The following is a 25,078-nucleotide window of genomic DNA, read 5'->3' on the forward strand; positions in this document are numbered from 1 at the left end:
CTCTCCTTAGGATACTCATCCCCACCCTATTTACCTGGCTAGCTCCCACTTTCGCGGTGTAATGATGATGCAGTGGTTTGTCTTTATCAGTAGGATTCTTGAAGTCCTAGAGTTTGCTTTGGCAATTTAGCTAAAAATAACATGTGTATAAATGTCTTCTTCATTGCTTAGATAATCTTGCACCTTGAATAAGCACAATGGACATTTGAAGAAGAAGAGGGAAAGGGAGAGGCATTGGAAGAGGACAGAGATGGAGCTCAGGTGGGCAGCCTGGGCCACCTGCAAATCAGCCCCAAATATATATCCTCCAAAGCCATCCCTAACTCTCCGCCTGAAGTGCAAACTCCCCTTCTGTAGAGCCTAAGTCACCTCACGGATCCCTCAACCATATTTCTGTTCTCTGTGCCATAACCACCAGCCAAAACTCCTTGAGCACAGGGCCATGTCATTCTCATTTCTGTACCCAGGGGCCTTACACAGAAAACCAATAATTAATAATAAGAGTAAATGTGTAGTAAGTGCTTACTCTGTTTCCAGGGAAAACTCTATGCCCTTTACATATATTATCTAATTTAATCTTCAATAACCTATGAGAGAGACACTATTATTAGCTCTGTTTTTCAAGGGGAGAACTTGAGGCTTATATGCACTAAATAACTTGTCGTAATAAAACAAATGAATGGGTAAGTGAAGGGGCTGAGATTCCAACTTGGAGCAATCTCACTCCAAAGTCTGGACACTTGGTCATCCCATTCAAGGAGCAGTGAATAAAAAAGTGGAAATGATATAATTGTAATCAAGTTCTAGAAAGTAGAGAGTAGTGGAATAGAGAAGCATACTCTTTAATCAATCATTTTTAGTCTTTTAATTGCATATTTATAATTTATGATACATATCATCATGGTAGATGGTGAAATAATTTTGTAAAAACTCAAGTTTGAGGAAGAAAATACTGGACAATGATTTTTGCTATCACCCAGCTCATAGACCAACTGCCCAAGCAATGGTCAGCCACCCACCCTTGGAAGACACAAGTACTATGGTCAGCCACCTCCTGCTGCCCCCTGCTCCTCCATCTTTCTGTGCAGAGATGCTCCCTACTGTGTCATTGCAGAAACTAGTAAGCAACCGAGGCCCTCCCGAGGTCCAGGCTCAAGAGTGGAGGATGCTGACTGGCCATCACCACCTCCCAAGGAGGGGACAGGAGAAAGGAAGAAAACATCTGGAAGCAGTGGCATTTCGTTCTGGACCCTGCACACATGAATGATGCACTAAGACAATTCTCTGCCTTATCATAAATTCTGCAAACTCATGAACTTTGCAATCTCTGAAGCTCAGCGCTGTATGGGAGCCACTTATCTTGTGCTGAAAGCAATATAAAAACAGATGGCAAAGAGTGCATCGGGAGATAAATCAGTGGCCTGGCTGCCAGGAGTTTGCGGACAAATACAACATGGCCAGCCTCTGGCCTCCTGGCCATAGGGACGGCTCAGCAGGGGCACCCCCAGGGTGAGACAGCCAGGCTGGCAGACAGGGTGGCTGGCAGGAGAAGGCAGAGCAGAGTCCCTTGGGGAGGGTAAGAGAGAAAGGGCACCTTCACAGGCAGCCTTGGGAAAGCAGCCAGCCCCTTCCCAAGAGGGAGAACATGGGTAGAGGACACCTTGGGGCACTGTCCACAAAATTGTAGCTGAGAGCAGAGCTCTAGCATCTCTAAGACACTTTCCGTTGTCAACACTCGGAATGCTCATCACAACCCTGTGAGATATTAATACTTATTTTTGCAAATAGGGAAACTAAGTCTCGGGGAGTATGACTTGGCAAAGTCATGCAGCAGAGGCAGAACTTGAATCAAGGGTCATGACTCTGGAGCTCTGTCATTCACATCACAGGATCTAGTTTGGCCTTATTTGACTCTCACCACAGCTCTGGGAGGAAGGTGGACAAAAAATGAAAATGAAACTTAGGATTGACATGCCTGCCTGAGATCATAAGGTGGTTATGCAGCTGGGCTGGAGGAGCACCCCATCTGCTGCTGTCTCCACCTCCCCAGGCTGCAGGCCAGGCTGGTGCACCAGAGACAGGCCAGCCTACACTCTGCTTCTGCCCTGGGACAACAGTGAGTGTCCAAAGACACAGGGCAACGACCATACCTGCTGGGGACAGGCACAGCAGAGAGGCGGTAAGAGGAAAAAGCAAAAAGAGCTGGAGGAAAAAGCAAAAGAGTTGGAAGAAAGGGAAAAATTAAGGGGCAAGAAATGAGAGTCAAGAGAACAAGAGAAGAAGAAAGGCGCCCAGGAGGGCAGGAAGTGTAGACTGGTGTACACAGCAGCCTGAGGAATGACAGTGGTGCTGGGCCAGGGTCAGCCCATCCTTGGAACATGCACAGTGGAGCCAGAGAGAAAAGACATCACCTCTATGTGCTCTGAAAAATGCCACAAATGTCCTCTCCTCAGAGGGGGCCGACAAAGAGCAGCAACTCATGTGTGTGGTGGTCCCCATGCAGCATATATGTATTTAGTGAGCACCTACTCAGTGCCAGGCATGGCTGAGTACTAGAAGAACAAAATGCTGGTGCAAACAATGATGATAAGACATGAAGATGAAGCCGGATTTCAAATTAGCAGCTTACAGACCCAAGGCCTGAAAGAAAACAGATCAATAAGCAATGTATGATACTCAAAATGAAACACTGCAGCCCAGCACCATGGCATGGACCCAGGCATGGGAGGCAGGCTGAATCCTAGCTCCATGCTCCGGACAGTATGACCTGAAGCTGTTCTGGAACCTGTCTTAGCCCAAGGTCTGCAACTACCACTCAGGGCTAGTGCTGTTCCTTTCAAGACTTGTTGGGGGTGTGATGAGGTGATGGTTGAGAAGCCCCCAGCACTCATCTGCCTCACAGGCACTCTGCAAATGCTCACTCTCTCCCCGCTCAACCACCCAGGGGTAGGCCCAGTCAGGCACCTTTTACTTCTCCCTGCTAAGTCCCTGTTGGACCCTTCCTTATGCTGCTCAAGCCTGCACTCTGCATCCTGCCAGCATTTGAGCACTGGCCTCAGCCTTCCCTTCTGCACTGGGGTTTAGCCACCCTTGAGTCTTTAAGTACTGTATTTCTGTTCCTTTGGTCCAAATTTCCCAAGGGTAGAGACTGTACCTCCCATTCCTGAGACCTCCACGGTAAACACCACCCCAGGAGCCTGGCCCTGGGGAGCCTATGCCTGGGTGTGGACTGAGTGACCGCGTCCACCACAACTCGAAGACAGATCCGTCTAATGTGTATGGAGCCCCTGCACTGCTCTGCATCCCGCCTGTTCAAGACATTTCATACTCATTGGCTTGTTTAATCTTTACTCCAATCCCACGAGGGAACTGAGGTCCAGAGGTGTGAGGGCTTTGTCCAAGGCCACACAGATCCTCAATAGCTACACTGGGATTTCTAGAATTAACAATTATGAACACACAGCACCATTTATGTGCCAAGTACTGTGCTACGGTATCTCATTCATGTCTCTTGATAGCCTTATGAGGTAGATACCATGATTATTTTCATTTTGCAAATGAAAGAACTGAGGCACAGAGAAGCCAAGGCAACTTTTCCAAGGTCCCATGGATAGTAAGTGGTTTGGACCTTGAACAACACAGGTGCGTCTAACCACATTCTGATGGCTTGGACATAGCATACATCACCTCTGCAGACATTTCTTGCAGGGGGGTTTAGTGCAGGCTGAGGGCCGCCTGGCTTCTGTGATTCTGGATTCTGTAGATGGGCACAGAGAGTGGTTTTCCATGACTCAGGATGCACGTGCCTTCAGAGCCTCTTTGCATGGAGGACTGGTACAAGGTCGGAGTTGGGTTCTGCCCTGCCTGCCCAGCCCTCTCCCAGGAAAGGCCAGCACCAGTTTGGAAGCAAAGCAGAGAAATACCAGATGTGGAGAGAGGCTGTGATGAGCCACACTGAGATGCCTGCTGGTGCTTTTTCAAAACATCCCACCCCTTCCCAGAATGAGCAGGCTTAGAGCCACGGCTGCACTGAGACAATAATCACTAATCAAGTCGAAGTCTCCTTCTAATCAGTTCAGTTGTTAGAGGAAGCCACGCAGCCGGGCCTGGGCCTGAGAATGGCTGTTCATCACTGCCACATGCCCAGAGGGACTGTAGGGGTGAGCCTGTGGCCCGCCCAGCATCCTGTGCCGGCAACCTCTCCTGGCACCACAGGGCATTCAACACGGCAGCTGCTCTGGGACCAGGCCTCAGCCTGCTTTCTGCTCCCGCCTTCCCACGTAAAGGGTCCTTAATCTCAGGGCTAAGGGAACTAGAAATGGTAAGAATGAAATCATAAAGGGAATCTTGCCTCTAAAGTCAGGCACCCAGGGTTCAAGTATGGCTCTGCTATTTACAACCCGGAGCCTTGAAAACCTCACTCAGCATTGCTGCCCCTCCATTGCAAAGAGATCAAAAACAAGTGATGGCTTACTGGAAATTTCTATTTATCCTTCAGAACCTAGCTCACATATCACCTCCTCTGTGACTCCCTTCCCAACCAGCATCTTGTGCTGTCCCTGAATTAACTGTCCCTCTTCTACATTTTCCAAAACACGTTACTCAAGTATCTGCTATTTGAGTAACCATTTATCACTCTGAGTGGTGGTTTCATCATTTATAGTTCTATTTTCCAGACCAAGGGCCCTGAAGGGGCAGAAGAATATAATGTATTCATAACTGTGATCCCCACACTGGCCAACCACAAAGCCTGGCACATAATAGTTGCTTATGAAATGTATGTTAAATGAATAATGAATGAGGAGTAAATAAGCAGTATATATACTTGAATCTGTAATTTGTATTCAAATTTGATGCTTCGTGTCTTATCGATGTTGTTATCGAATGCAAAACCTTGTACAGACTCTGGCACTCCAGCAATATTCATCAAATAGGGCTAGAGATATGCAGGAAATAAGAAAACTGGATGATCAACAACTCCTGTAAAATTTCATCGAGAGTTTTCCAGTTACCCGCAAGTGTACAGATCCTGCTTTATTCAATCTAGATTAAACCTCTTATTGGGAAGACTTTAAATTAAGTGTGACTGAATTAGCTGCTGTTAATTTTTTTTTCCCCTTAGATCTGCTAATCTCTAAGTGGGGCCCTCTCTTCCTCGACTGATCGGTTTCCTCTCTGGTGCGCTGGGATTGATCTCTATCTTCCGGGATATTGAGTGGCTCGTGTTCTCAGGCAGGAAGAGATACTGAGTCTGCTGGTGGAGCTGGGCCTGTTCGCTGTGAGATTCCCCCGCGGGAGGGCTGTCTGGCACTCGGTGAGCCGGGACAATAGGTACAGTGCTTGTGAAGTGCTATCTCTAATAGTAATCTGTGTGCTTCGATGAACTGCTGCTGCAAACCCTCATTTCATAAAATGGAGATGCCGGGGAGTTAGCGAGGCCCCAAAGCCTCTTACCGCACTAACTATCCTCAAGGGCAGCAAAGGGCAAATGGATTTGCTGCTTTTCTTCTCTTTTCTGCATTTTCTATCCCCACTTCCCAAAAAGATCCTCTCCTTCCCTCCCTTCCCTACACCCCCACGTTCCTGTGGCTGGAGACCTCACAGAAGACCCAAGTATCTCAGCAAGAAGCCCACAGAGCACTGCTGGGCAGGAAAAAGACTTCCCTACAACTTGAAGTCCACTTTCATGGCTACCAAGGTGCATTAGAAAGAGCTCAGGCTTTGGAATGAGAACTGTGTTTGAATCTCTGGTTCATTAGTCACTATGCTTCAGTTTCCCCGACTGTACAATGGGGATAGAAGACTGAGTTTGGATTTCTGCCAAGACGACTAAGCCAGAAGATGTATGCAAAGCCTGATATAACGTAAGCATCTGATTCAATCATCTGAAACTGTTATTGTTATTGTGATTGCAACAAGATTAAATTAATACCAGAGAAGTGTGCAGAAAAGACAGGCACACTGGAGCACTTGAATGAGGCCTTGCCATAGCTCTCTGATTCAAAGACGTTTGGTCCTCACAACCCAGAAAGCAGTTTCACCCGCCTGCAGCTCCTCATACCCTGACCCTGCTTCCTCATAGCCTCAGACCCCGTATCCAGCAAGCAGGAGCAGTCCCAGCACCCGCCCACTCTCAGGAGCGTCCTTGGGGTCCTCTTTGCTGAGTGGGGTGATGTAGCACCGATGATTCACGACACAGCGGCAGGAGCACAAGGACTCAGGGCTGGTTATGAAGCCATCAATCTTGAGCTGAGCTTTTCTGGAATGCTAGAGCCAGAGAGGAAAGGTTGCAGGGGCCAGGGGGCAGGGGTGGGAGAGACCTTGCTGAGTTGTCCAGGGAGTGCACAGGAAGAAATAGGGTGCATGGAAAACTGGAATTGTTGGAAACATTTTTCTACTCTCATCCTCTTGAACCCAGGAAAGCCCTCTATCCCCCATCCCAAAACATACACATGCTACATTTTCACACTGGCAAGGGTGACTCCATTTCACCTAGGCCAGTGTGGCCCTTGGGGTTCCGCCACAGTTGCTCATGAGTACATAGCTGGTTTGGGCCCTCTGAAAGCCAGGAAAGTGTTGAAACTGCTCAGCCTCACAACTGACACTCTCCTCCTCTGATCCCCAAATGTCTCTACGACTCTCTCCTCTTATTTGCCACACAAGCTCCCCCTCCATCAGACCCTCCCTGCCCTCGGACTCATGCCCACCCCCATGCTCAAGTGGTAGCCCCTGCTAAGAACATGCCTAGGCCTTAGAATCAGATCTGGATCAGCTGGGGCACAGCAGGGAAGGGAAGGCACACTGAAAACCAGGTAACTGGTAGAGAATTTAATACAGGGACTATTTACAAGACTGTGGACAGCCTTAAGGAAACTGACAGGATGGCGCAGAGTAGGCCAGCAGCAGCGGAGAGATCAGCACCACTCCTAAGCCAGGAGGGATGAGAGAAGGCAAACTAGAGACAAGCACTATGGCTTTCAGAAAAGGCACAAAGCCAGCCCATGGCAACCGGTGGGAAGGGAGTTGGGGAGATAAATATGCTAACCTCACTCTACACCAGTCACTTCCAGTGCCTCCCATTGGCAAAATCCAAAAGGATGCCAAGGCAAGGGAGTTCACTGATGAAATTCGTAAATTCCACCTCTCTGGGGTAAAAGGATAAGGAAGGGTGAACACACAAAAGGCTTAAAGCATTTGATCAAATCCCAATTCTGTTTACCAGCTGTGTGACTTTGGACAAGTAACTTGACTACTCTGAGCCCCAGATTCTTTATCTGTTTAATAAAAAGTGGAAGAAGACTTTTCTAATAAGTACACCGTTGTGAGAATAAACTAAGTAATAAATACGAAGTGCTTTTCACAGTGCCGGCGCATGGTTCATGCTCAATAAATAATAGCCATCAGGTATTTTTAGTCTTACTCAAATCCTAGCTAATTTCCATCTGCTATTAAATCTTCTCTAGCTTTTCCTTTATTCCCCCTTTACAGGATTTTTACAGCATCTATAGTAATAGCAAACAATGTTTTCTGCTGTCAGATCATTGTCAAACTTAGAAAGGCCTTTCTGACTTTGAGATTAAAACAATTACCTATGTTTTCTTCTGTAAATTTTATGTTTGAATCTTTTATCCTCTAAAATTTTGTTATAAGACAAGAATTGCAAACGCAAATGCACAAGCGGATTGCAGACATGAGCCAGACTTGCTGCATATATGAATAAAAATATCTAAGTGGGGTTGAGTTCAGAGGACAATAGAAATGGGTCCCTTAAAAGGAGTCATTATTATTCAGCTCAAGCACTTGTTTATATAACAAGCAGAGTGATATTTTTTATTATTAGCATTTTTAAAGATTATGGCAAAATACACACAAAGTTTACCATCTTAACCATTTCACAGTGATCTTTCTTAAAATACACATCAGATATCATCTCACCACCAGCAGCTTCATGCCCACGAATGTCTTCTTGTTGCCCTTAAGAATAAAATCTGAAGTCTTTGCTGTGGCCTACAGGCTCCACGTGATCTGGCAGCCACCTGCCTCTAAGATCTAGAAACCCTCACGTCCCTCTTCTGCTCACCCCCCGTGCTTCAACCCTGCCACCTGCCCTCTTCTCCTCCAGCCATCAAGTCTGTGCCCATCTCAAGTTCCCTGTGCGTCCTACCTCCACTCCCCAGCATGGCAGCTCAAAACTCCCTTTCCCACAGAGGCCTTCCCGAGCACCCAAATAAAAGATGGACATTGATACAAAATCTCCCACTGTCAAAAGGTCAAAAATGAATCCAACTCTTTTACTGTCAGATTATCAGGCTAAACAGCACTGGGTCGGGCCACCCGTTTGTAGCCAATATGCATACTGAGCAGGTAGATTCTAAGTTTTCATAAGGCCAAAATGACTAGCCAGTGTCCTGAACCCTAGTTTTTAAATAATTCACCACTGCTTAATTGAAATGCTTAATTGAAATGCCATCTTCAGCATTTTCCAAACTCCCATATTTATTTGGGTTTATGTCTGGACTCTATTTTCCTATTTCTACTCTGGTCCCAACATGTTTAAATTACTTTGGTTTCATAGAGCATTTTAATTTCTAACAGTATCTCAATATCCAACTCCCTATTTATAATGCTTCTTTTCCTTTCACATTTTTCCTAGCTGCTTCATAAGATTTGTTCATTAGAGGAACTTCAGCATTATTTTGTCAAATCCTTCCTAAAAAATCTTGTTTGTGTTTTGAGTGGGATCATAGTGAATTCATAGGCTAAATTTGGGAAATTGGTATAATTACAAAGTTTAATCATCTTATTCAAGATCAGCATATCTTGTTACTTATCCAACTTTCACTTAATGAATTTCATTACAATGTCAGGGTTTTGTTCAAATAAACCCTACCGCATCTCTTGCCATATTTACTCATGGTTGTTTCATCTGCTGTTTTTGTGAATAACCAGTTTCGTATAGAAGATAACTGCTGATTTTTATATACTAAAATATTTTAGCCAATCATTTTGTTAAATTCCTCTCTAGTTGTTGTTTCTAAATGCTTCTCTTAGTTTTTCCAGATTTGCACTCGTATATAAAAACTAGTTATTTTGTAACTTCCTTTCCAACATGTATGCCTCTTTTCCAATATGTGTATCATTGTCTCCAAGACGATGTAGAATAATTGTGGTTATAGTGGGCATCTTTATCTTATTCATGACTTTAACCAGAATGCTTTTTTAAATTTTAAACATGACGTTGGTTCTAATTTTATGTGAAGGAAGCAGCCATCTATTCTGAATTTAAATCAGAAATTTGTACTGAAATTTGTCAAATGTGTTTTTATTCAATATCTACTGAGATGATCTCAAGAAAGACCATTCAGGCTTGACTTCACCCCTGCTGTGAGACCACCCCATGGACTCTATAAGAAGTGAGTGCCTCTGAGTTCCAGGTCCCTGAAGCTAGGTCTACTCGCTGTTGAACAACTCTCCAATGGCTGTGAAGAGTTAAGGGAAGCCCCTACAGCTCCATCTGTCCGTGGTAAGACACTCACCACTGTCATGATGGCAATGCCTAGGAGGCTAATCCCCAAAGGAAGGACTTTGTGCATGTAAAACTCCTGACACATCTTCCCCTAAAGGCTTTCAGGACTAAACTCATCAGGCTCCACAGCCCTTTTTCCCTCCCTTTCTACCTTACCCATATCCCCACATGAAAATGTTCCAGTACAAATGCAGCTCCATCTCCCAGCTCTCCATAGCCACAGGACCCTTCCCCTGTAGCCTCTGGACCTTATGCCACCATATGCAAAATCCCCTAGAGAGGATGCATGAGCTCTTCACTAAAAGTCTCCATCACTATCTTGCTCAGAATCCAGATTCTCCCCTGAGATACTGCTTCCCTAGGAGCCTCTTCAAAGGGTGGCTGTTTGTGCTTCCACAACTCACAGTCTGTAGTATGGTAGGTGTCCTTCTTGTTCTTCATTGATGCTTCCAGGTCATTTCTCCTCCATCGTTCCTCTAAAGCTCCCACTTCTCTGAACCACGTGTTTTCTGTTATTCCCTGATGCCGTTACCTATCAGCCATCCTGTCTTCTCACTGGAGTTATTCTCTTTACTTTACTGTTACTGTCATTGTTCTTGGTCACCTCATTGTTCACACAGATAACACCTAACCCTTTCATATCCTTGAACTCCTCACTTTCAATAAACTGAGGGGTTTTCCTCCAATTTTACCCATGCTCTACACTTGGTCATTCCCAGTAACTAGATCACTTTTTCACTCTTCTGCTGTCTACTACTATCTTTCCACTCACTTACCCCAGCACCACCACTCTAAGCTTATTTGAGCCCCATCAATAACTTCTATGCTTGACTTCTTATTTTCTTGCTCTCTAAAACTTCTCTCCACTTTTTCTTGTCCTCTCCTTTTTTATTACCCAGCTCAGACTACAAATGTCATCAGTATAATCTCTCCCTTGCATGCACTCTCAGCTCCCTTGCTCTCTTTTTCTGTTAAATTTACCTGGAAAAAAAACATTTTTTTTCTACTCACTTGTACTGAAGCAGTAAGACATGGTTACTTACAACTTTTACTACATTTTCTTAATTCCTTACCCCATTCTACAAGGTAACTATTTCATGCCATGGCATGGACTGATAGTCATCCCACAACATCTGTACTTCTTCCATAGTAATAGAATTTTAAGTTGGACATATGGCTGCTCAGAATTAAGACTACATTTCCCAGCTTACCTTGCAGCTAGGTGTGGGCCTGTGGCCAAATTTTGGCCAATAAAGTTTGTATGAAATTTTTATGTGGCAACTTTTGGAAACTTTCTTTAAAAGATTGTGGACACACAAGCAGTTCTCCCCTTCTCTTTTCTTCATTCTGCTGCTTGGAACACATACTTTACAGCTGGAGCTTCATTTCGCACCATGAAGATGAGGGCTATGTCCCAGGAATGATGAAGCGGAGGCCTCACAGGGACATGTCCACACTGACATTGTATACTCTTCCCCAGGCAGGATTATCCTAACACATGGTTCCTCCATTCACCTAGCTGTCAAGTTCAGAAACCCTTGGAGTCATTCTTGACTCCTCTTTCTCTCTTCCTTTTTTCCATTCTCTTGTTGCTGTTAAGAGTCTTGACTCCCAAGAACTTCATGGAGTAGGGCTCCCACACCAGTTCTTGGTAACCTACATCCAAACTTCTGACTTATTTAGCTACTAATATTTTGAGTGTCTGTTACACATAGAAGAATAATATCTTAATCAATAGATACTCTTTCCTTAAATCTCCAACACCCCTTTCCTAATCCCTACTCTCAACAGATAATCTTATTTCACTGAGGAACAATAAGCTATCAAAACAGAATTTCCACATCCACCCACCACCAAATCTATCAGACTATCCTCATCTGTGCGTACATCCTCTGCCATTACTTTCTTGACAGTGGATGAACTAACCCATTTCTTTTCCTCACCTGTGCACTGCAGCCTACCTCTCTTGCCGACTCAAGGGCTTTGTTCCTGCAGTTAGTTCTCCCTCTCTTGCACCATCATTTCTTGTTCCAAAGGATCACTCCAAATGATATACAAATACTTCACTGTCTCTCATATTTTAAAAGACAGAAACACAAGACTCCATTGTTCTCTAACTCCTATAACATTTTTTTCTATTGCCTAACAGCAAACCCCCTTGCTTAACAGGTGTCTGTTCTCAAACTCTCCATTTTCTCTTCTCCCATTATTTCTTGAACACAATTCCATCAGGCTTTCATCTCTGCAGCATCAAAAAAATACTTTGATCAAAGTCACCATGACCTTCGCCTTCCCAAATCCAAGAGCTAATTCTCAGACTCCACGTCACCTGATATCTATGCAGCAATTGTCTTCATTTGGTTTCTGTGACAACAATCTTTTTTGGGTTTTTTTCTTCACAGGTTTGCTCTTTCTCACTCTGTACTGATTCTTCCTAATTTCCCTGACCTTTAAGTGATTGTGTGCCCTTGAACTCAGGCTGTAGACCTCTTCTAATTTCATCCAGTCTTGTGGCTTTAATTGTCATCTGTATGCTGATCACTCCTCACTTCATATTTGTAGGCCTGACCTCTTCCCTGAACTCCAAATGCATACCCAACTGTCTATTCAGCATCTCCAACCGGATGACTAATAAGCACTTCAAGCTCAACACAGCCAAAGTCAAATTTCTGAAAATGCTAGACTCATGCAAGCAGGAAAAATCAGACTGGCCTCAGATGGATGTGCACACACTGACACTGAGTACTCTTTCCCAGGTTGGACCATCCTAGCAAATGTTTCCTCCATTCACCTAGATACCCAGTTCAAAAACCCTTAGAGTCATTTTTGACTTCTTTTTCTCTCTCCCTTTTTTCATTCTTGACTCTTTTGTTGATGACCCCTGCCTTCCTGCCCTCACCCTTCACCCAGCTCCACTGTCATCTAAACTGTCAGCAAATGCTATCAACTCTACCTTAAGAATGAGGCCAGAAACTACTTTCCTGCCTCCACTGCTACAATCAGTGTCCAAGCCATTATTAACTCTTGTTGAAACAACTGCAAGGGCTCCATAATGAATCTTTTTTAGCTACCTCTCTGGTCTCATCTATGACACCTGTGACCAGTCGGCCAGTCTCCCACTCTGCCTCAGCCACACTCCTCCCTGCTGGCCCTCCAACACGCTGAGCATGCTCCTGCCTTGGATCCTCTGAGAGTGTGGTTCTTGTTGTCTGAAATGCTCTTCTCTCAGTTATTCACGTTTCCCTCCCTCATTTCATCAGGTATCTGCTAAAAGGCACCTTGTGAGAGGGACTTTCTCTGCCCATCCTATCCAAATTAGCAGCCCTTCTCCTCCATCATTTTATGTCTCTTACACTGTTTTACTTTTCTTTATAACATTTACCACTGCTTGATACTTGATACGGTTTGGCTCTGTCCCCACCCAAATCTCACCTTGAACTGTAATAATCTCCATGTGTCAAGAGTTGGGCCAGGTGGAGATCATTAAGCCATGGGGGGCGGTTTCCCTCATACTGTTCTCATGGTAGCGAATAAGTCTCACAAGATCTGATGGTTTTATAAATAGGAGTTCTCTTGCACAAACTCTCTCTTGCCTGCTGCCATGTAAGATGTGACTGTGCCCCTCCTGGACCTTCTGCCACGATTGTGAAACCTCCCCAGCCATGTGGAACTGTGAGTCAATTAGAGCTCTTTCCTTTATCATTTACCTAGTCTTGGGTATGTCTTTATTAGCAGTGTGAGGACAGACTAATACAATACTATACTATTTACATATTCACTTCTTGTTTATTGTATACTTCTCCATTGAAATTATAAGTTCCACAAAAGCAGGGACTTTGTCCTCCTACCCTCCCACTTATGCCTTGGACCCAGAATAGTACCTGAGAATGGAGGCCCCAAGAATATTCCTTATTCCTTTTATTCTTTAAACCAAGAACCATGTAGACTGAACTTAGGTTTAGCAACAGGTAGTTGGAAGCAAGGTGAGAGCTGTTGACGTTCAGACCCTCAGAAGAAATAGTCCTCCACTGGGAGCTTTGGAGAGAGGGAGCCCTCTGTTACTGCACCCATCTGGAGTGAAGTTTCTGTTTCACTGAGCTGGGCAGGGGGAGCAAGTAGATTTTGGTTCAAATACCAAGACTCTCACTTTTCTCATTGAGTTTTAATATATTTTCTTGAATCACTATTTCTTCATTTGCTTTGCACCATTAGGGCCATTTCCAGATATTTTTACATGGTTGCTTTATAAAATAATTTTCACCAGTTGTTAAGGGGGTGGGTGGGGTAAGTGCATCTCTTACACTGTCATGCTGGAAGTGAAGCCTGTATTCCACATAGGTCATCTTGCTTTTATCCCATGATATTGCTAGGCTATCCCCTTGCTATCTTTTTTTAATACTTAGGGTAGATAGGATTAAGTCTTCAGTGTATGGCATATCATCATACTATCATCTGTGCAGACCCCTCTATTGTGTCCTTTAAAAAAATCTCCTTTTAATTACTCACTTCCATTCTAGTTCCAACCTCACAAGCAGCCAGATTCCTGTGTTTACTGAGTAACTTTTTGTTCTTTGTGTCATTTTAAATGTGTATTTCATTACATCTTAACTTCCTTTTCTTTTTTTCACTTAGCAGTTTTTTAAGATCTCTTCATGAATCTATCCAGCTTGCTGTTTTAAATGCTGCCTGGTATTCTGTGGTGTGAATCTGCCCCATCGTATCTGCCTACACTCCCAGCAACAAACACCCTGATTTCCTACAACTCTCTCCACCACAAAGAGCATTGCACTAGATATCTTCACTTGTCTTCTTATGGATCAGTGTGAGAATATGTCTTGGAAATCTTCCAGAGGTGGCGTTGCTGGACATAGTGTATGCTTTCATGTAATTTGTCCAAGGATGTCCACACTGTTTTCCAGAATGGCTGTGCCGTTCTAGGGCCCTGAAGCCATGCACAAGGGCTCTAATCATCCCACCTTCCCACCAACACTTGGCATTATCCTAATTGTGCCAGTCTAATACGTTTAATATAATGTGCCATTGTTGTTTTAATTTACATTACTTTGATCGCCAATTAATTTCTGCATCTCTTTATATGCTTATTAACCTCTAGGGTTTCTTTCTCTGTAAATTGGCAGTTTATATCTTTAATGCTAACATTTTTTTCATGTGTAATATGTGTTTGGTATCATATTAAGTGCTTTGTATGTGCCACATTATTCGATTCTCATAACAACCTTATGATTCAAGTAATACAATTAGCCCCCTTGCTTCCAAGACTAAAACTGTGACTTAGAAAGTTTTAATAATTCTCCCAACATTACATATATTTAATTAGTTGCAGATCCATGACTCAAACCCAAGTCTCTCTGGCTCTCAAACTCCTGTTCATAATCACTACACTGTACTGTCTCTCACTGCACTCTGCCCAACAGAAACACCTCATATTGACTGGGCACAACAGTTTGAGTTTGTCTTATGGGTTTTAAATGCATTCATTTCTTTAGAAACTCTTGATCAAGTACCACAGTAGGTGTTGGAATAGAGAAATCAGGCAGAAAAGTCCTTTTGTAGGGCTTAGAGTCTAATAGGAAAGACAAATATCAAATGAATATACAATCATTTATGAATTACAATTATGATAAGAATTATTAAAAAGTGCAGATGGACCTAATCACTCAGAATTTTCTGAAAGAGCAGCACTGAAGATGAAATCAGGAAAAAGGCAGTATAATCAGAATCTATGAGATAGCAGAATCCCCGGTTAATGGAAGCCATGGGAGACAGAGACGCAGAGCCAGGAGGAAAAAGGCCAGAGAAGCTGAGGAGGCAGAGGCGGGGACAGCTCTCGAGATTACTGATGGTGACAGTGTTTGTTGATGCCACCACTTTGGAAAACAATTTGGCCATGTATAATAAAGCTGAAAAGTACATACTTTATAGTACAGCAATTGATTTTCTCTCATAAACTCTGAAGACTATCACACATATCCACACACAAGGAGGTTCATTGTAGCAGTGCTTGGTATAGTAAAAAATTAGAGAAGAAACCTAAATATTCATCAAAAGAGTAGTGAATAAATTATATTCCATAGTCACACACAATGGAATATAATATAATCATTAAGAGAATGAGCTAGATCTGTTATAGGTATTGACATGAAAATATAAAAAGTGTAACAGATATGAAGTTAAAATATTTATACAAATATTTGAAGCCCAAAACAATACTGTATTCATTTCTATTAATATAATTTTAGGTAGAAAGGTGTAAAAACAAGAAATGGAAGAATATGGAGAAGTTTCATAATAAAGGTTTTCTCTGAAAAGGAGGGTGAGGAATTGAACCGAAAATGAGGAAAAAAGGAAACTTTAGTTGTATCTGTGTTGTTATATTTCTTTTACTTAAAATGAGGTAGACTGTTGGGCACAGTGGCTCACGTCTGTAATCCCAACACTTTGGGGTGCCGAGGTGGGTGGATCAGTTTAGGTCAGGAGTTTAAGACCAGCCTGGCCAACATGGTGAAACCCTGTCTCTGCTAAAAACACAAATATTAGCCAGGCATGGTGGTGTGTGCCTATAATACCAGCTACTATGGAGGCTGAGGCTGGAGAATCACTTGAACCTGGGAGGCAGAGGTTGCGGTGAGCTGAGATCATTCCACTGCACTCCAGTATGGGCGACAGAGTAAGACTCTGTCTCGAAAGTAAAAATTAGCCGGGCATGGTGGAACATGCCTCTGTAATCTGGCTACTCAAGAGGCTGAGGCAGGAGAATTGCTTGAACCAGGGAGGCAGACGTTGCAGTGAGCTCATGCCATGGCACTCTACCCTGGGCAACAAAGTGAGACTTTGTCTCAAAAAAAAAAAAAAGAAAAGAAAATTGAAACAAGAATATATTATTTTTAAACTCTGGATGGTGGGCACACTGATGTTGTTAGTCTTATTTTCTGAATATTAAATTTGTTTTTAATATATTTTTAAAGCATGGAAATAAGGCCAGGTACAGTAACTCACACTTGTGACCCCAGTGCTTTAGGAGACTGAGGTAGGAGGATCCTTTGAGGCCAGAAGTTCATGACCAGCCTGGTCAACATAGCAAGACCCCTCTCCAAAAATTTTTTTAAAGAATTAGCCAGGCAGCATTGGGTTGGCGGGCTAGTGGGATGGCAGATGAGGAAGAGGACCCTACCTTTGAGGAAGAAAATGAAGAAATTGGAGGAGGTGCAGAAGGTGGACAGGGTAAAAGAAAGAGACTTTTTTCTAAAAAATTGCGATGTATGATGTATGGCTTTGGGGATGACCAGAATCCTTATACTGAGTCAGTGGATATTCTTGAAGATCTTGTCATAGAGTTTATCACTGAAATGGCTCACAAGGCAATGTCAATTGGAAGACAAGGTCGAATACAAGTTGAAGATATTGTCTTCTTGATTCGAAAGGACCCAAGGAAGTTTGCCAGGGTTAAAGACTTGCTTACTATGAATGAAGAATTGAAACGAGCTAGAAAAGCATTTGATGAAGCAAACTATGGATCTTGACACTTTTTGTAGTTTCTGAAAATTACCATCTGGGGGTATCATGTATAATAACTGTATATCTTCTAAAGTAAGATTCTGATATCTAGCCATGTAAATGAAAGATGGAGAAACACAAAGTTTTCAGCCTTTATTTATTTTTATTTTTTAGAGACCGGTTTCACCATGTTGGCCAGGCTGGTCTCGAACTCCTGACCTCAGGTGATCCACCCACCTCAGCCTCCCAAAGTGCTGGGATTATAGGCATGAGCCACTGAGCCCAGCCTCAGCCTTTATTTTTATGCCTTTGATTTTAGAGTGATATTGGTGCGTTTAATTACCTGCCTTTGTATTACCATACTTGAATTACTTACTGGGTTTTAACGACCACTCATAAGTCACAGTACCTTGCAAAACATGCAGTTCCTTCTGACTTTTGACTATCTAAAGGACAAAGCAGTATTTATGTGTTAGGTATGTTTATGCCCTTGTAAGCTATACTGTAGCTGTTTAATATGCGAAATCTAAATGGCATTTTTGACTTGACAGCTCAGACATGTACTTTATGTATTTGGAAGTTTTAGACAACAATTAGTTTACTGTCTAGTTTATTATTAAACATTATTAAATATAATTATTACTAAAGATAATGAACTGGGCCGGCCACGGTGGCTCACGCCTGTAGTCCCAGCACTTTGAGAGGCCGAGGCAGGTGGATCACTTGAGGCCAGGAGTTCTAGACCAGCCTGGCCAATACAGCAAAACTCTGCCTCTACTAAAAATTCAAAAATTAGCTGGACATGGTGGCGCACACCTGTGATCCCAGCCATTTTGGAGGCTGAGGCAGAATTTCTTGAACCCAGAAGGTGGAGATTGCAGCGAGCTAAGATGACGTCACTGCACTTCAGCCTGGGCAATAGAACGTGAATGACTGTCTCAAACAAATAAATACAGATAATGCGCTGGTTTGCATTTCTTTTAAAGAGATGATAGACAAAATACAGTTTTTTTGTAAGAATGTTTATCTTTCTCTCTCTTTTTTTTTTTTTTTTTTTCAGATGGAGTTTCGTTCTTGTTACCCTGGCTGGAGTGCAATGGCATGATGATCTCGGCTCGCTGCAACCTCCGCCTCCTGGGTTCAAGCAATTCTTCTGCCTCAGCCTCCCGAGTAGCTGGGACTACAGGCATGCGTCACCATGCCTGGCTGATTTTTGTATTTTTTAGTAGAGACAGGGTTTCACCTTGTTGACCAGGATGGTCTTGATCTCTTGACCTCGTGATCCACCCGCCTTGGCCTCCCAAAGTGCTGGGATTATAGGTGTGAGCCACCGTGCCTGGCCCCGTTTATCTCTCTTAAAAGATAATTTAATTTTCTTCAGATAATGTTATTATTTTTATTTAAGAAACTAAGTTTCACGTAAATAATGCTGTGTTGGAAGGCTTTCTGAGTTAAAATCTTTTCAGACTTATAACATCCTGTTAAGTTTTAGGAGAACTCGTTTTCCCAGATCAGATTCAAGCTTCTAGAAATAAATGCTTTCAGTAGCAGGAATGGCATTGCTTAAAAAGCTGATGGCAGGATAAGCATTTGGGTTAGTGTTTTATTTACATATTTGTAAGTACCTGTTCATTGTGGAAATGTGTCCTTTGTGGCTAAACCATATGTGGCTATGGAAACCATGTTTGTAGTTCTGGATATACAGGTTCTGTGTGTATTTAGTCTATTGTATTAAATTATTGCCCTTAGCTTAAAGTAAGGATTACAGTTGCATTTAAGTAGATCATTGAATGTTATTGTTTATGAAACTTACTTTTGTGTGCCGCTTATAAACATGATCTATAAATCGGTGTTTGGGAAAAGTTTGCTTTCTTAACCTACTGATACAAGAATAAAGTATGAACAATTAAAAAAAAAAAAAAAAGAATTAGCCAGGCATGGTAGCATGTGCCAGTATTCCTAGCTACTCAGGAGGCTGAGATTGGAGGAGCACTTGAGTACAGGAGTTCAAGGTTACAGTGAGCTACGAACATGCCACTGCATTCCAGCCTGGGCAGCAGAACAAGACCCTGTTTAGAAAAAAACCTTTTTTTAAACATGTTAACAAAAACAAAATACCAAGCCTAGTCTACTAAAAATGTTTAATAGACTTGTACTAGTTTAAGTGTTAATATCTTATGTCAAAGAGAGTGCAAGATCATCTTTTTCCAATAGCATTTTCACTGCTATTGATGAAACTTTTCTATAAGGCACGCATTCGACTTACAGAAAGTAATATTTGGCATTTCTTAGGATCTTTCAGTTTTCAAAAACATGATATTTAGGCTGCCTCCATGACTACAGTTTATTGTGCTAAAAGAAAGTAAGGAACTAGAAATAAGGCTCTGAGTAGGTGTGGATACAAGACAGCTTGTAGCCTCCTTGTTACAGGGTCATCCTTCAGAACCAGCATCTGTCACTCCCTCCTCTACTCACTCCACCACTATTAGGCTGTTATGGCAACCAGGATCCATCCCTCTAGTAGAATTAGTCCTTGAAATGCTGCACTAAAATATAACAATGGGGAGAACTATTTCTATGAATCTTTACAAATGTTATAGATCATGAGGCATTCACCATACTGGTAAAATTGGACAACAACTAAGGCTAGGTTTGACTCAGAAGGGGGAAACTGCAACCTCCCATCCTTTTGTAAGCATGAATATTCCAGTAGCTTCTTTAATCTCCTTCCATTTCCATCCACTTTCTCCTGTAAGATGTGGCGTATGTTCTTATCTCATGTGTTTGATTTATTCTTTTATATGTCATAATTGAAAGTGCCCTATGAAGACCCCAACTTATCAAAAGTTTATATAGACCTGTTTCTGAGTTTCTATTGAATGAATGTGAGGTGTTACAGGTATTCTAAAGCAATTATCTAAGAATTAAAAAAGAAACATCATTATCAAATAAGTCATTAGTCATAGCTATGTTGTTTTGAGGTGATAAAAGTAAATGGTTGGCAGAAAATTGAGATGACAAAAATTTGGTCCAGCAATTCAATTTCTATCCATACACCCTAAAGGCACTGCCACAGTCAGTGTACAGTTGCCCCTCAATAGCCTCATAAACCAAATCAGGTAGAGCTATTGATCAATTTTGGTGTTTTGGGACAGTTTATATAGCACAAAGATTCTGCATTTCTTGAAAGTTGAAAGTACTCCCCAGTTTAACAACCTTTATTTCTGAGAAAACTAACTGGTCAACTTGAAAAATTTATATGCCATCAAACAGGACAACTTAGATGAAATAGATAAATTCTTAGAAACATACAAACTACCAAGTCTGAATCATGAAGAAATGAGCAATCTGAACAGATCAATAATAAGTAAGAAGACTGAATCAATAATCAAAAAATTCCCAACAAAGAAAAGCCCAGGACCAGATTACTTCACTAGTTAATTCTACACCAACTCTTCTCAAACTCTTCTTAAAATTGAAGTAGAGGGAATACTTCTAAAATCATTTTACAAAGTTAGTGTTACCCTGATACAAAGATAAGAACACTGCAAATAAAGAAAATTATCGGCCAATATTCCTGATGAACACAGATGCAAAAATTCTCAACAGAATATTACCTAACCACAAATTCAACAGCACATTAAAAGGATAATTCACCATGATCAAGTGAGATTTACCCCTGGAATGCAAGAATGATTCAACATATGTAAATCACTGCATGAACAAAATAAAAAACAAAAATTATATAATTGTCTCAGTAGATGCAGAAAAAACATTTGACAAAATTCATCCCTTCATGATAAAAGCTTTTAGCAAATTAAATATAGAAGATGATATCTCAACAAAATAAAGTCTATATATAAGTACCCCACAGCTAACATTACACTCAGTGATGAAAAGCTGAAATCTCTTATCTAAGATTAGGAACAAGACAAAGGTGCCCAAGTTACTACTTGTATTCAACATACTGCTAGAACTTTTAGACAGAGCAGTTAGGCAAGAAAAGGAAACAAAAGGTATCCATATTAGAAAAAAAAGAAGCAAAATTACCTCTGTTTGCAGATTACTTGATCCTATACATAGAAAACCTTAAAGACTCTACAAAGAAAAGAAAACCTGTCAGAACTAATAAACAAATTCAGTCTAGTTGCTGGATACAAAATCAACATATAAAAATGATTTGTGTTTTTATACACTAACAATGAACTGGCCATAGAAAATATTAAGAAAATAATCTCATTTATAATAGCATCAAATGGAATAAAATACTTATGAATAAATTTAATCAAGGATGTGAAAAATCTGTACACTGAAAACTATGAAACATTGGTAAAATAAATAGAAGAGACAAATGAATGGAAATATATTCTGTGTTCATGGGTTGAAAAAGTTAATATGGTTAAAATATCTACAGTATCCAAAATGATCTATAGATTCAATGCAATCCCAATCAAAACTTCAATGGCATTTTTAGAAGAAATATTAAAAATAATTCTAAAATCATATGAAACAACAAAAGACTCCAAATAGCCAAAGCAATCTTGAAAAAGAAGAACAAAGCTGGAGGCATCATAGTTCCTCACTTCAAACTATATTACAAAGCTATAGTAATCAAAGCAGCATGATGCTGGCATATATGGGCCAATGAAATAGGCAAGACAGCCCAGAAATAAACCCATGTATATATGGCCGATTAATATTTGACAAGAGCACTAACAATACACAATGGGGAAAGGACAGTCTCTCAATAAGATAAGAAAACTGGATAGCCACATGCAAAAGAATAAAATTGGACCCCTATCTTGTATTGCTCACAAAAATTAATGAGAGAACTGGATAGCCACATGCAAAAGAATATAATTAGATCCTTATCTTGTTTCACTCACAAAAATTAACTCAAAATGGATTAAAGATTTAAATATAATACTTGAAACTGTTAAACTTCTCAAAGAAAACATAGAGGAAAAATCTCCATGATATTGGCTTTGGCAATAATTTTTTGGATATGACACAAAAGCTACAGGCAACAAGCAACAAAACTATAAGCAACAGGAGCAAAAACAAACAAATTGACCATATCAAACTAAAAACTTAGGAAACAACAAAATGAAAAGGCGACCTATAGAATGTGAGAACATATTTGGAAACCATATGTCTGATCAGGAGTTAATAGCCAAAATATATAAGAAACTCATTTAGGCCAGGCACAGTGGTTCATGCCTGTAATCCCAGAACTTTGGGAGGCCAAAGTAGATGAATCATGAGGTCAGGAGTTCAAGACCAGCCTGGCCAACATGATGAAACCCTGTCTCTACTAAAAATTTTAGAAATTAGGTGGATGTAGTGGCAGGCACCTGTAATTCCAGCTATTCAGGAGGCGGAAGCAGGAGAATTGCTTGGACCTCGGAGGCAGAGGTTGCAGTGAACCGAGATCGCGCCACTGTACTCCAGCCCTGGCGACAGAGTGACTCCATCTTAAAAATGAACAAACAAACAAAAACTCATTTAACAACTCATTTAACTCAACAGCAAAAATGATTCTGTTTTTAAAATGGGCAAAGAACCTGAATGGGTATTTTTCCAAAGAAGACATACAAATGACCAACAGATACATTAAAAGTACTCAATATCACTAATCAGCAGGGAAATGCAAATCAAAACCACAAGGAGATGTTACCTACACCAATTACAATGTCTATCATCAAAAAGGCAAGAGATTAAGAGTGTTGATGAAGACTGGGAAAAAGTGAGCCCTTGTACATCATGGGAATGTAAATTAGTACAGTCATTCATTGTGAAAAACAGTATGGTGGTTCCTCAAAAATTAAAATAGCACTACCATGTGATCCAGCAATCCCACTTCTAGGTATATATGCAAAGGAAATGAAATCACTATGTCGAAGACACATCTGCACCCATGTTTGTTGCAGCATTATTCACAACAACCAAGACATGGAGACAGTCTATGTGTCTGTGAAGGGATGAATGGATCAAGATGTGTTATGTATATACACACACATACACAGTGAAATACTCTTCAGTTTTTAAAAAGAATGAAATCCTGCCATTTGCAACAACATGGATAAGTCTGGAAGGTATTATGCTAATGAAATAAGCCAGACAGAGAAAGACAAATACTGTATAATCTTATTTACATGGGAAATATAAAAAACGTTTAACTCATAGAGAAAGAGAATAGGATGGTGGTTGCCAGGGACTGGGAGTGAGGGAAATGAAGAGATGTTGGTTAAAGGGCCCAAACTTTCAGTTATAAGATGAATAAGTTCTGGGGATCTAATGTGTAGCATGGTGACAATATCTGAGATTTGCCAAGAGAATAGATCTTAAGTGTTCTCACTACAAAAAAAAAAGAAAGAGGTAACTGAGGTGGTAGTAGATGTGCCAACTAACTTGATTGTGGTGATTAATATTTTAAATATATATAATTTATTTGTCATTTATATCTCAACCAATCGGGGGGGAAAATAAAATAAACGTATCCATATTATTCTGAAATAATTATGAAAATCAGTAAATTATAATTATTTCATCCCTTCATGATAAAAAGCTTTTAACAAATTAAATCTAGAACAAATTAAATATATATCAATTAATAATAAACAATTTATTAATTATATTAAATTACTTATTTAAATTTGCTCATGGATTCAAGTTACTTAGGATATAGTCTTTATTTACACGTTCAAATAGTTTTGATATTTATAGAGTTCTTTTGTATAATAAAGTCCATATTCCCAAATTGCACTTTGTTTCATTTTAATCAAATGAGGTACATCTTTAAGTAATTTTTTCCAAGGAGAAATTATTATTAATATTAGCTAACATTTTTAGAGCCTATAGATATATGACAGTCTTCTAAATGCTTTATGTGATTATATCCTTTAAAATTCAAAATAACTACATGATATTGAAGTTCTATGTAAGGTAGCTATTATCAATGCCCCCAGTTTATGCAATTTACAAGCCCTTGAATGTCTAAGAATTTTCTATTTTCTTTACACATACACAACAACAGGCTGGGGTAAATATTATTGTGTCAGTAACATTTTCTGTGGGAAATCTATTTAGAAAATTTTAGTATTTAGTGTTCCTGAGAAGAAATCAAAGGTCAGCAGGATTTTCATTCCTTTGGCAGCAGCCTGTTTCATTGGTGGTGGTGGTGGTGGTGGTTGGTATTGGTGGTGTTGGTAGTGGTTTATTTTGCTTTGCTTTCCCAGGAAGCTGCTAAGGCCATAGCATGATGTACTTTCCATTTCCTAGAAAAGACTAAGACCTTGGGATGTGCATATTCAGTTTGTTCTTCATTGCTGGAAAGTTTTGTTCAATACCATGTTGTGCATTGCTTCTGTTACACTTGATGTTGATTGTACCTTGAAGACCCTGGCAGAGCTCTGCTCTCTGTCTTCAACATCCATATTACTCTCTTTAAGCTTGCTCTGCAATAGAAGATATTTTAAAGGTTTTTTTTTTCCCCCTGAGCATTGCTGTTTTAATTTTCCACAAAGTCAATTCTGTTCTTCATTGCTTCCAATGTGATTTTAATTCTTCCATTGAAATTCTAGTATCCTTGGAATCTTTCCTTAACTCAGCCTATTTTTCTTTTTGGCACATATCCTTATGTAATCATCTCACCTAAATTTGTTCTTTCCCCATGGCTTTCTGGTCCTATTTCAAGGACACTGTGTTCTTGCATCCCAATGAAAACAGTGAGCGGCTTGTAATATTTGGTATGCTTTGGGTTGTAAACAATATTAAACCAACTTAGACTGTCACAAAGCAGTTCAGAACATTTTGAACAAAGCACAGCTCCAGATCTCAGTGATTCTCTTGTTCCGCCCTCCTCACATGTCAGTTTCTTCATTGGGCAGGCTCCCCAGGATGACTGTCAGCCAGAGCTGCATACTAATCCTATGCATCCATACAGAAAGAGCATCGCCTCCTACAATCATTAGGCAAAAACCCTGAGCTTCACTCTGGCCCACCTCTGACCAAGGTCAATCCATGTACTGCTTGACT

At 41.0% G+C, this 25,078-nt stretch overlaps 1 protein-coding gene across 1 annotated transcript; it reads left to right on the forward strand.

Annotated features, from left to right (window-relative positions):
- The first annotated feature begins 16,691 nt into the window (after positions 1–16,691).
- LOC105729724 (transcription initiation factor TFIID subunit 13-like) lies at positions 16,692–17,095 on the forward strand. Its single transcript, XM_064375306.1, has one exon. It carries the CDS (start codon positions 16,693–16,695, stop codon positions 17,065–17,067), a length of 375 nt encoding a protein of 124 aa, XP_064231376.1. The 5' UTR covers position 16,692; the 3' UTR covers positions 17,068–17,095.
- Positions 17,096–25,078: the final 7,983 nt, after the last annotated feature.

Source organism: Aotus nancymaae, unplaced genomic scaffold (assembly GCF_030222135.1).
Source record: "Aotus nancymaae isolate 86718 unplaced genomic scaffold, 86718_ANA_hifiasm-v0.15.2.pri h1tg000012l, whole genome shotgun sequence".
NCBI classification, from domain to species: Eukaryota; Metazoa; Chordata; class Mammalia; order Primates; family Aotidae; genus Aotus; species Aotus nancymaae.

Bases quoted from the DNA above. Each gene is read 5' to 3' on its own strand.
- LOC105729724 (XM_064375306.1), top strand. From the start codon at position 16,693: ATGGCAGATGAGGAAGAGGACCCTACCTTTGAGGAAGAAAATGAAGAA.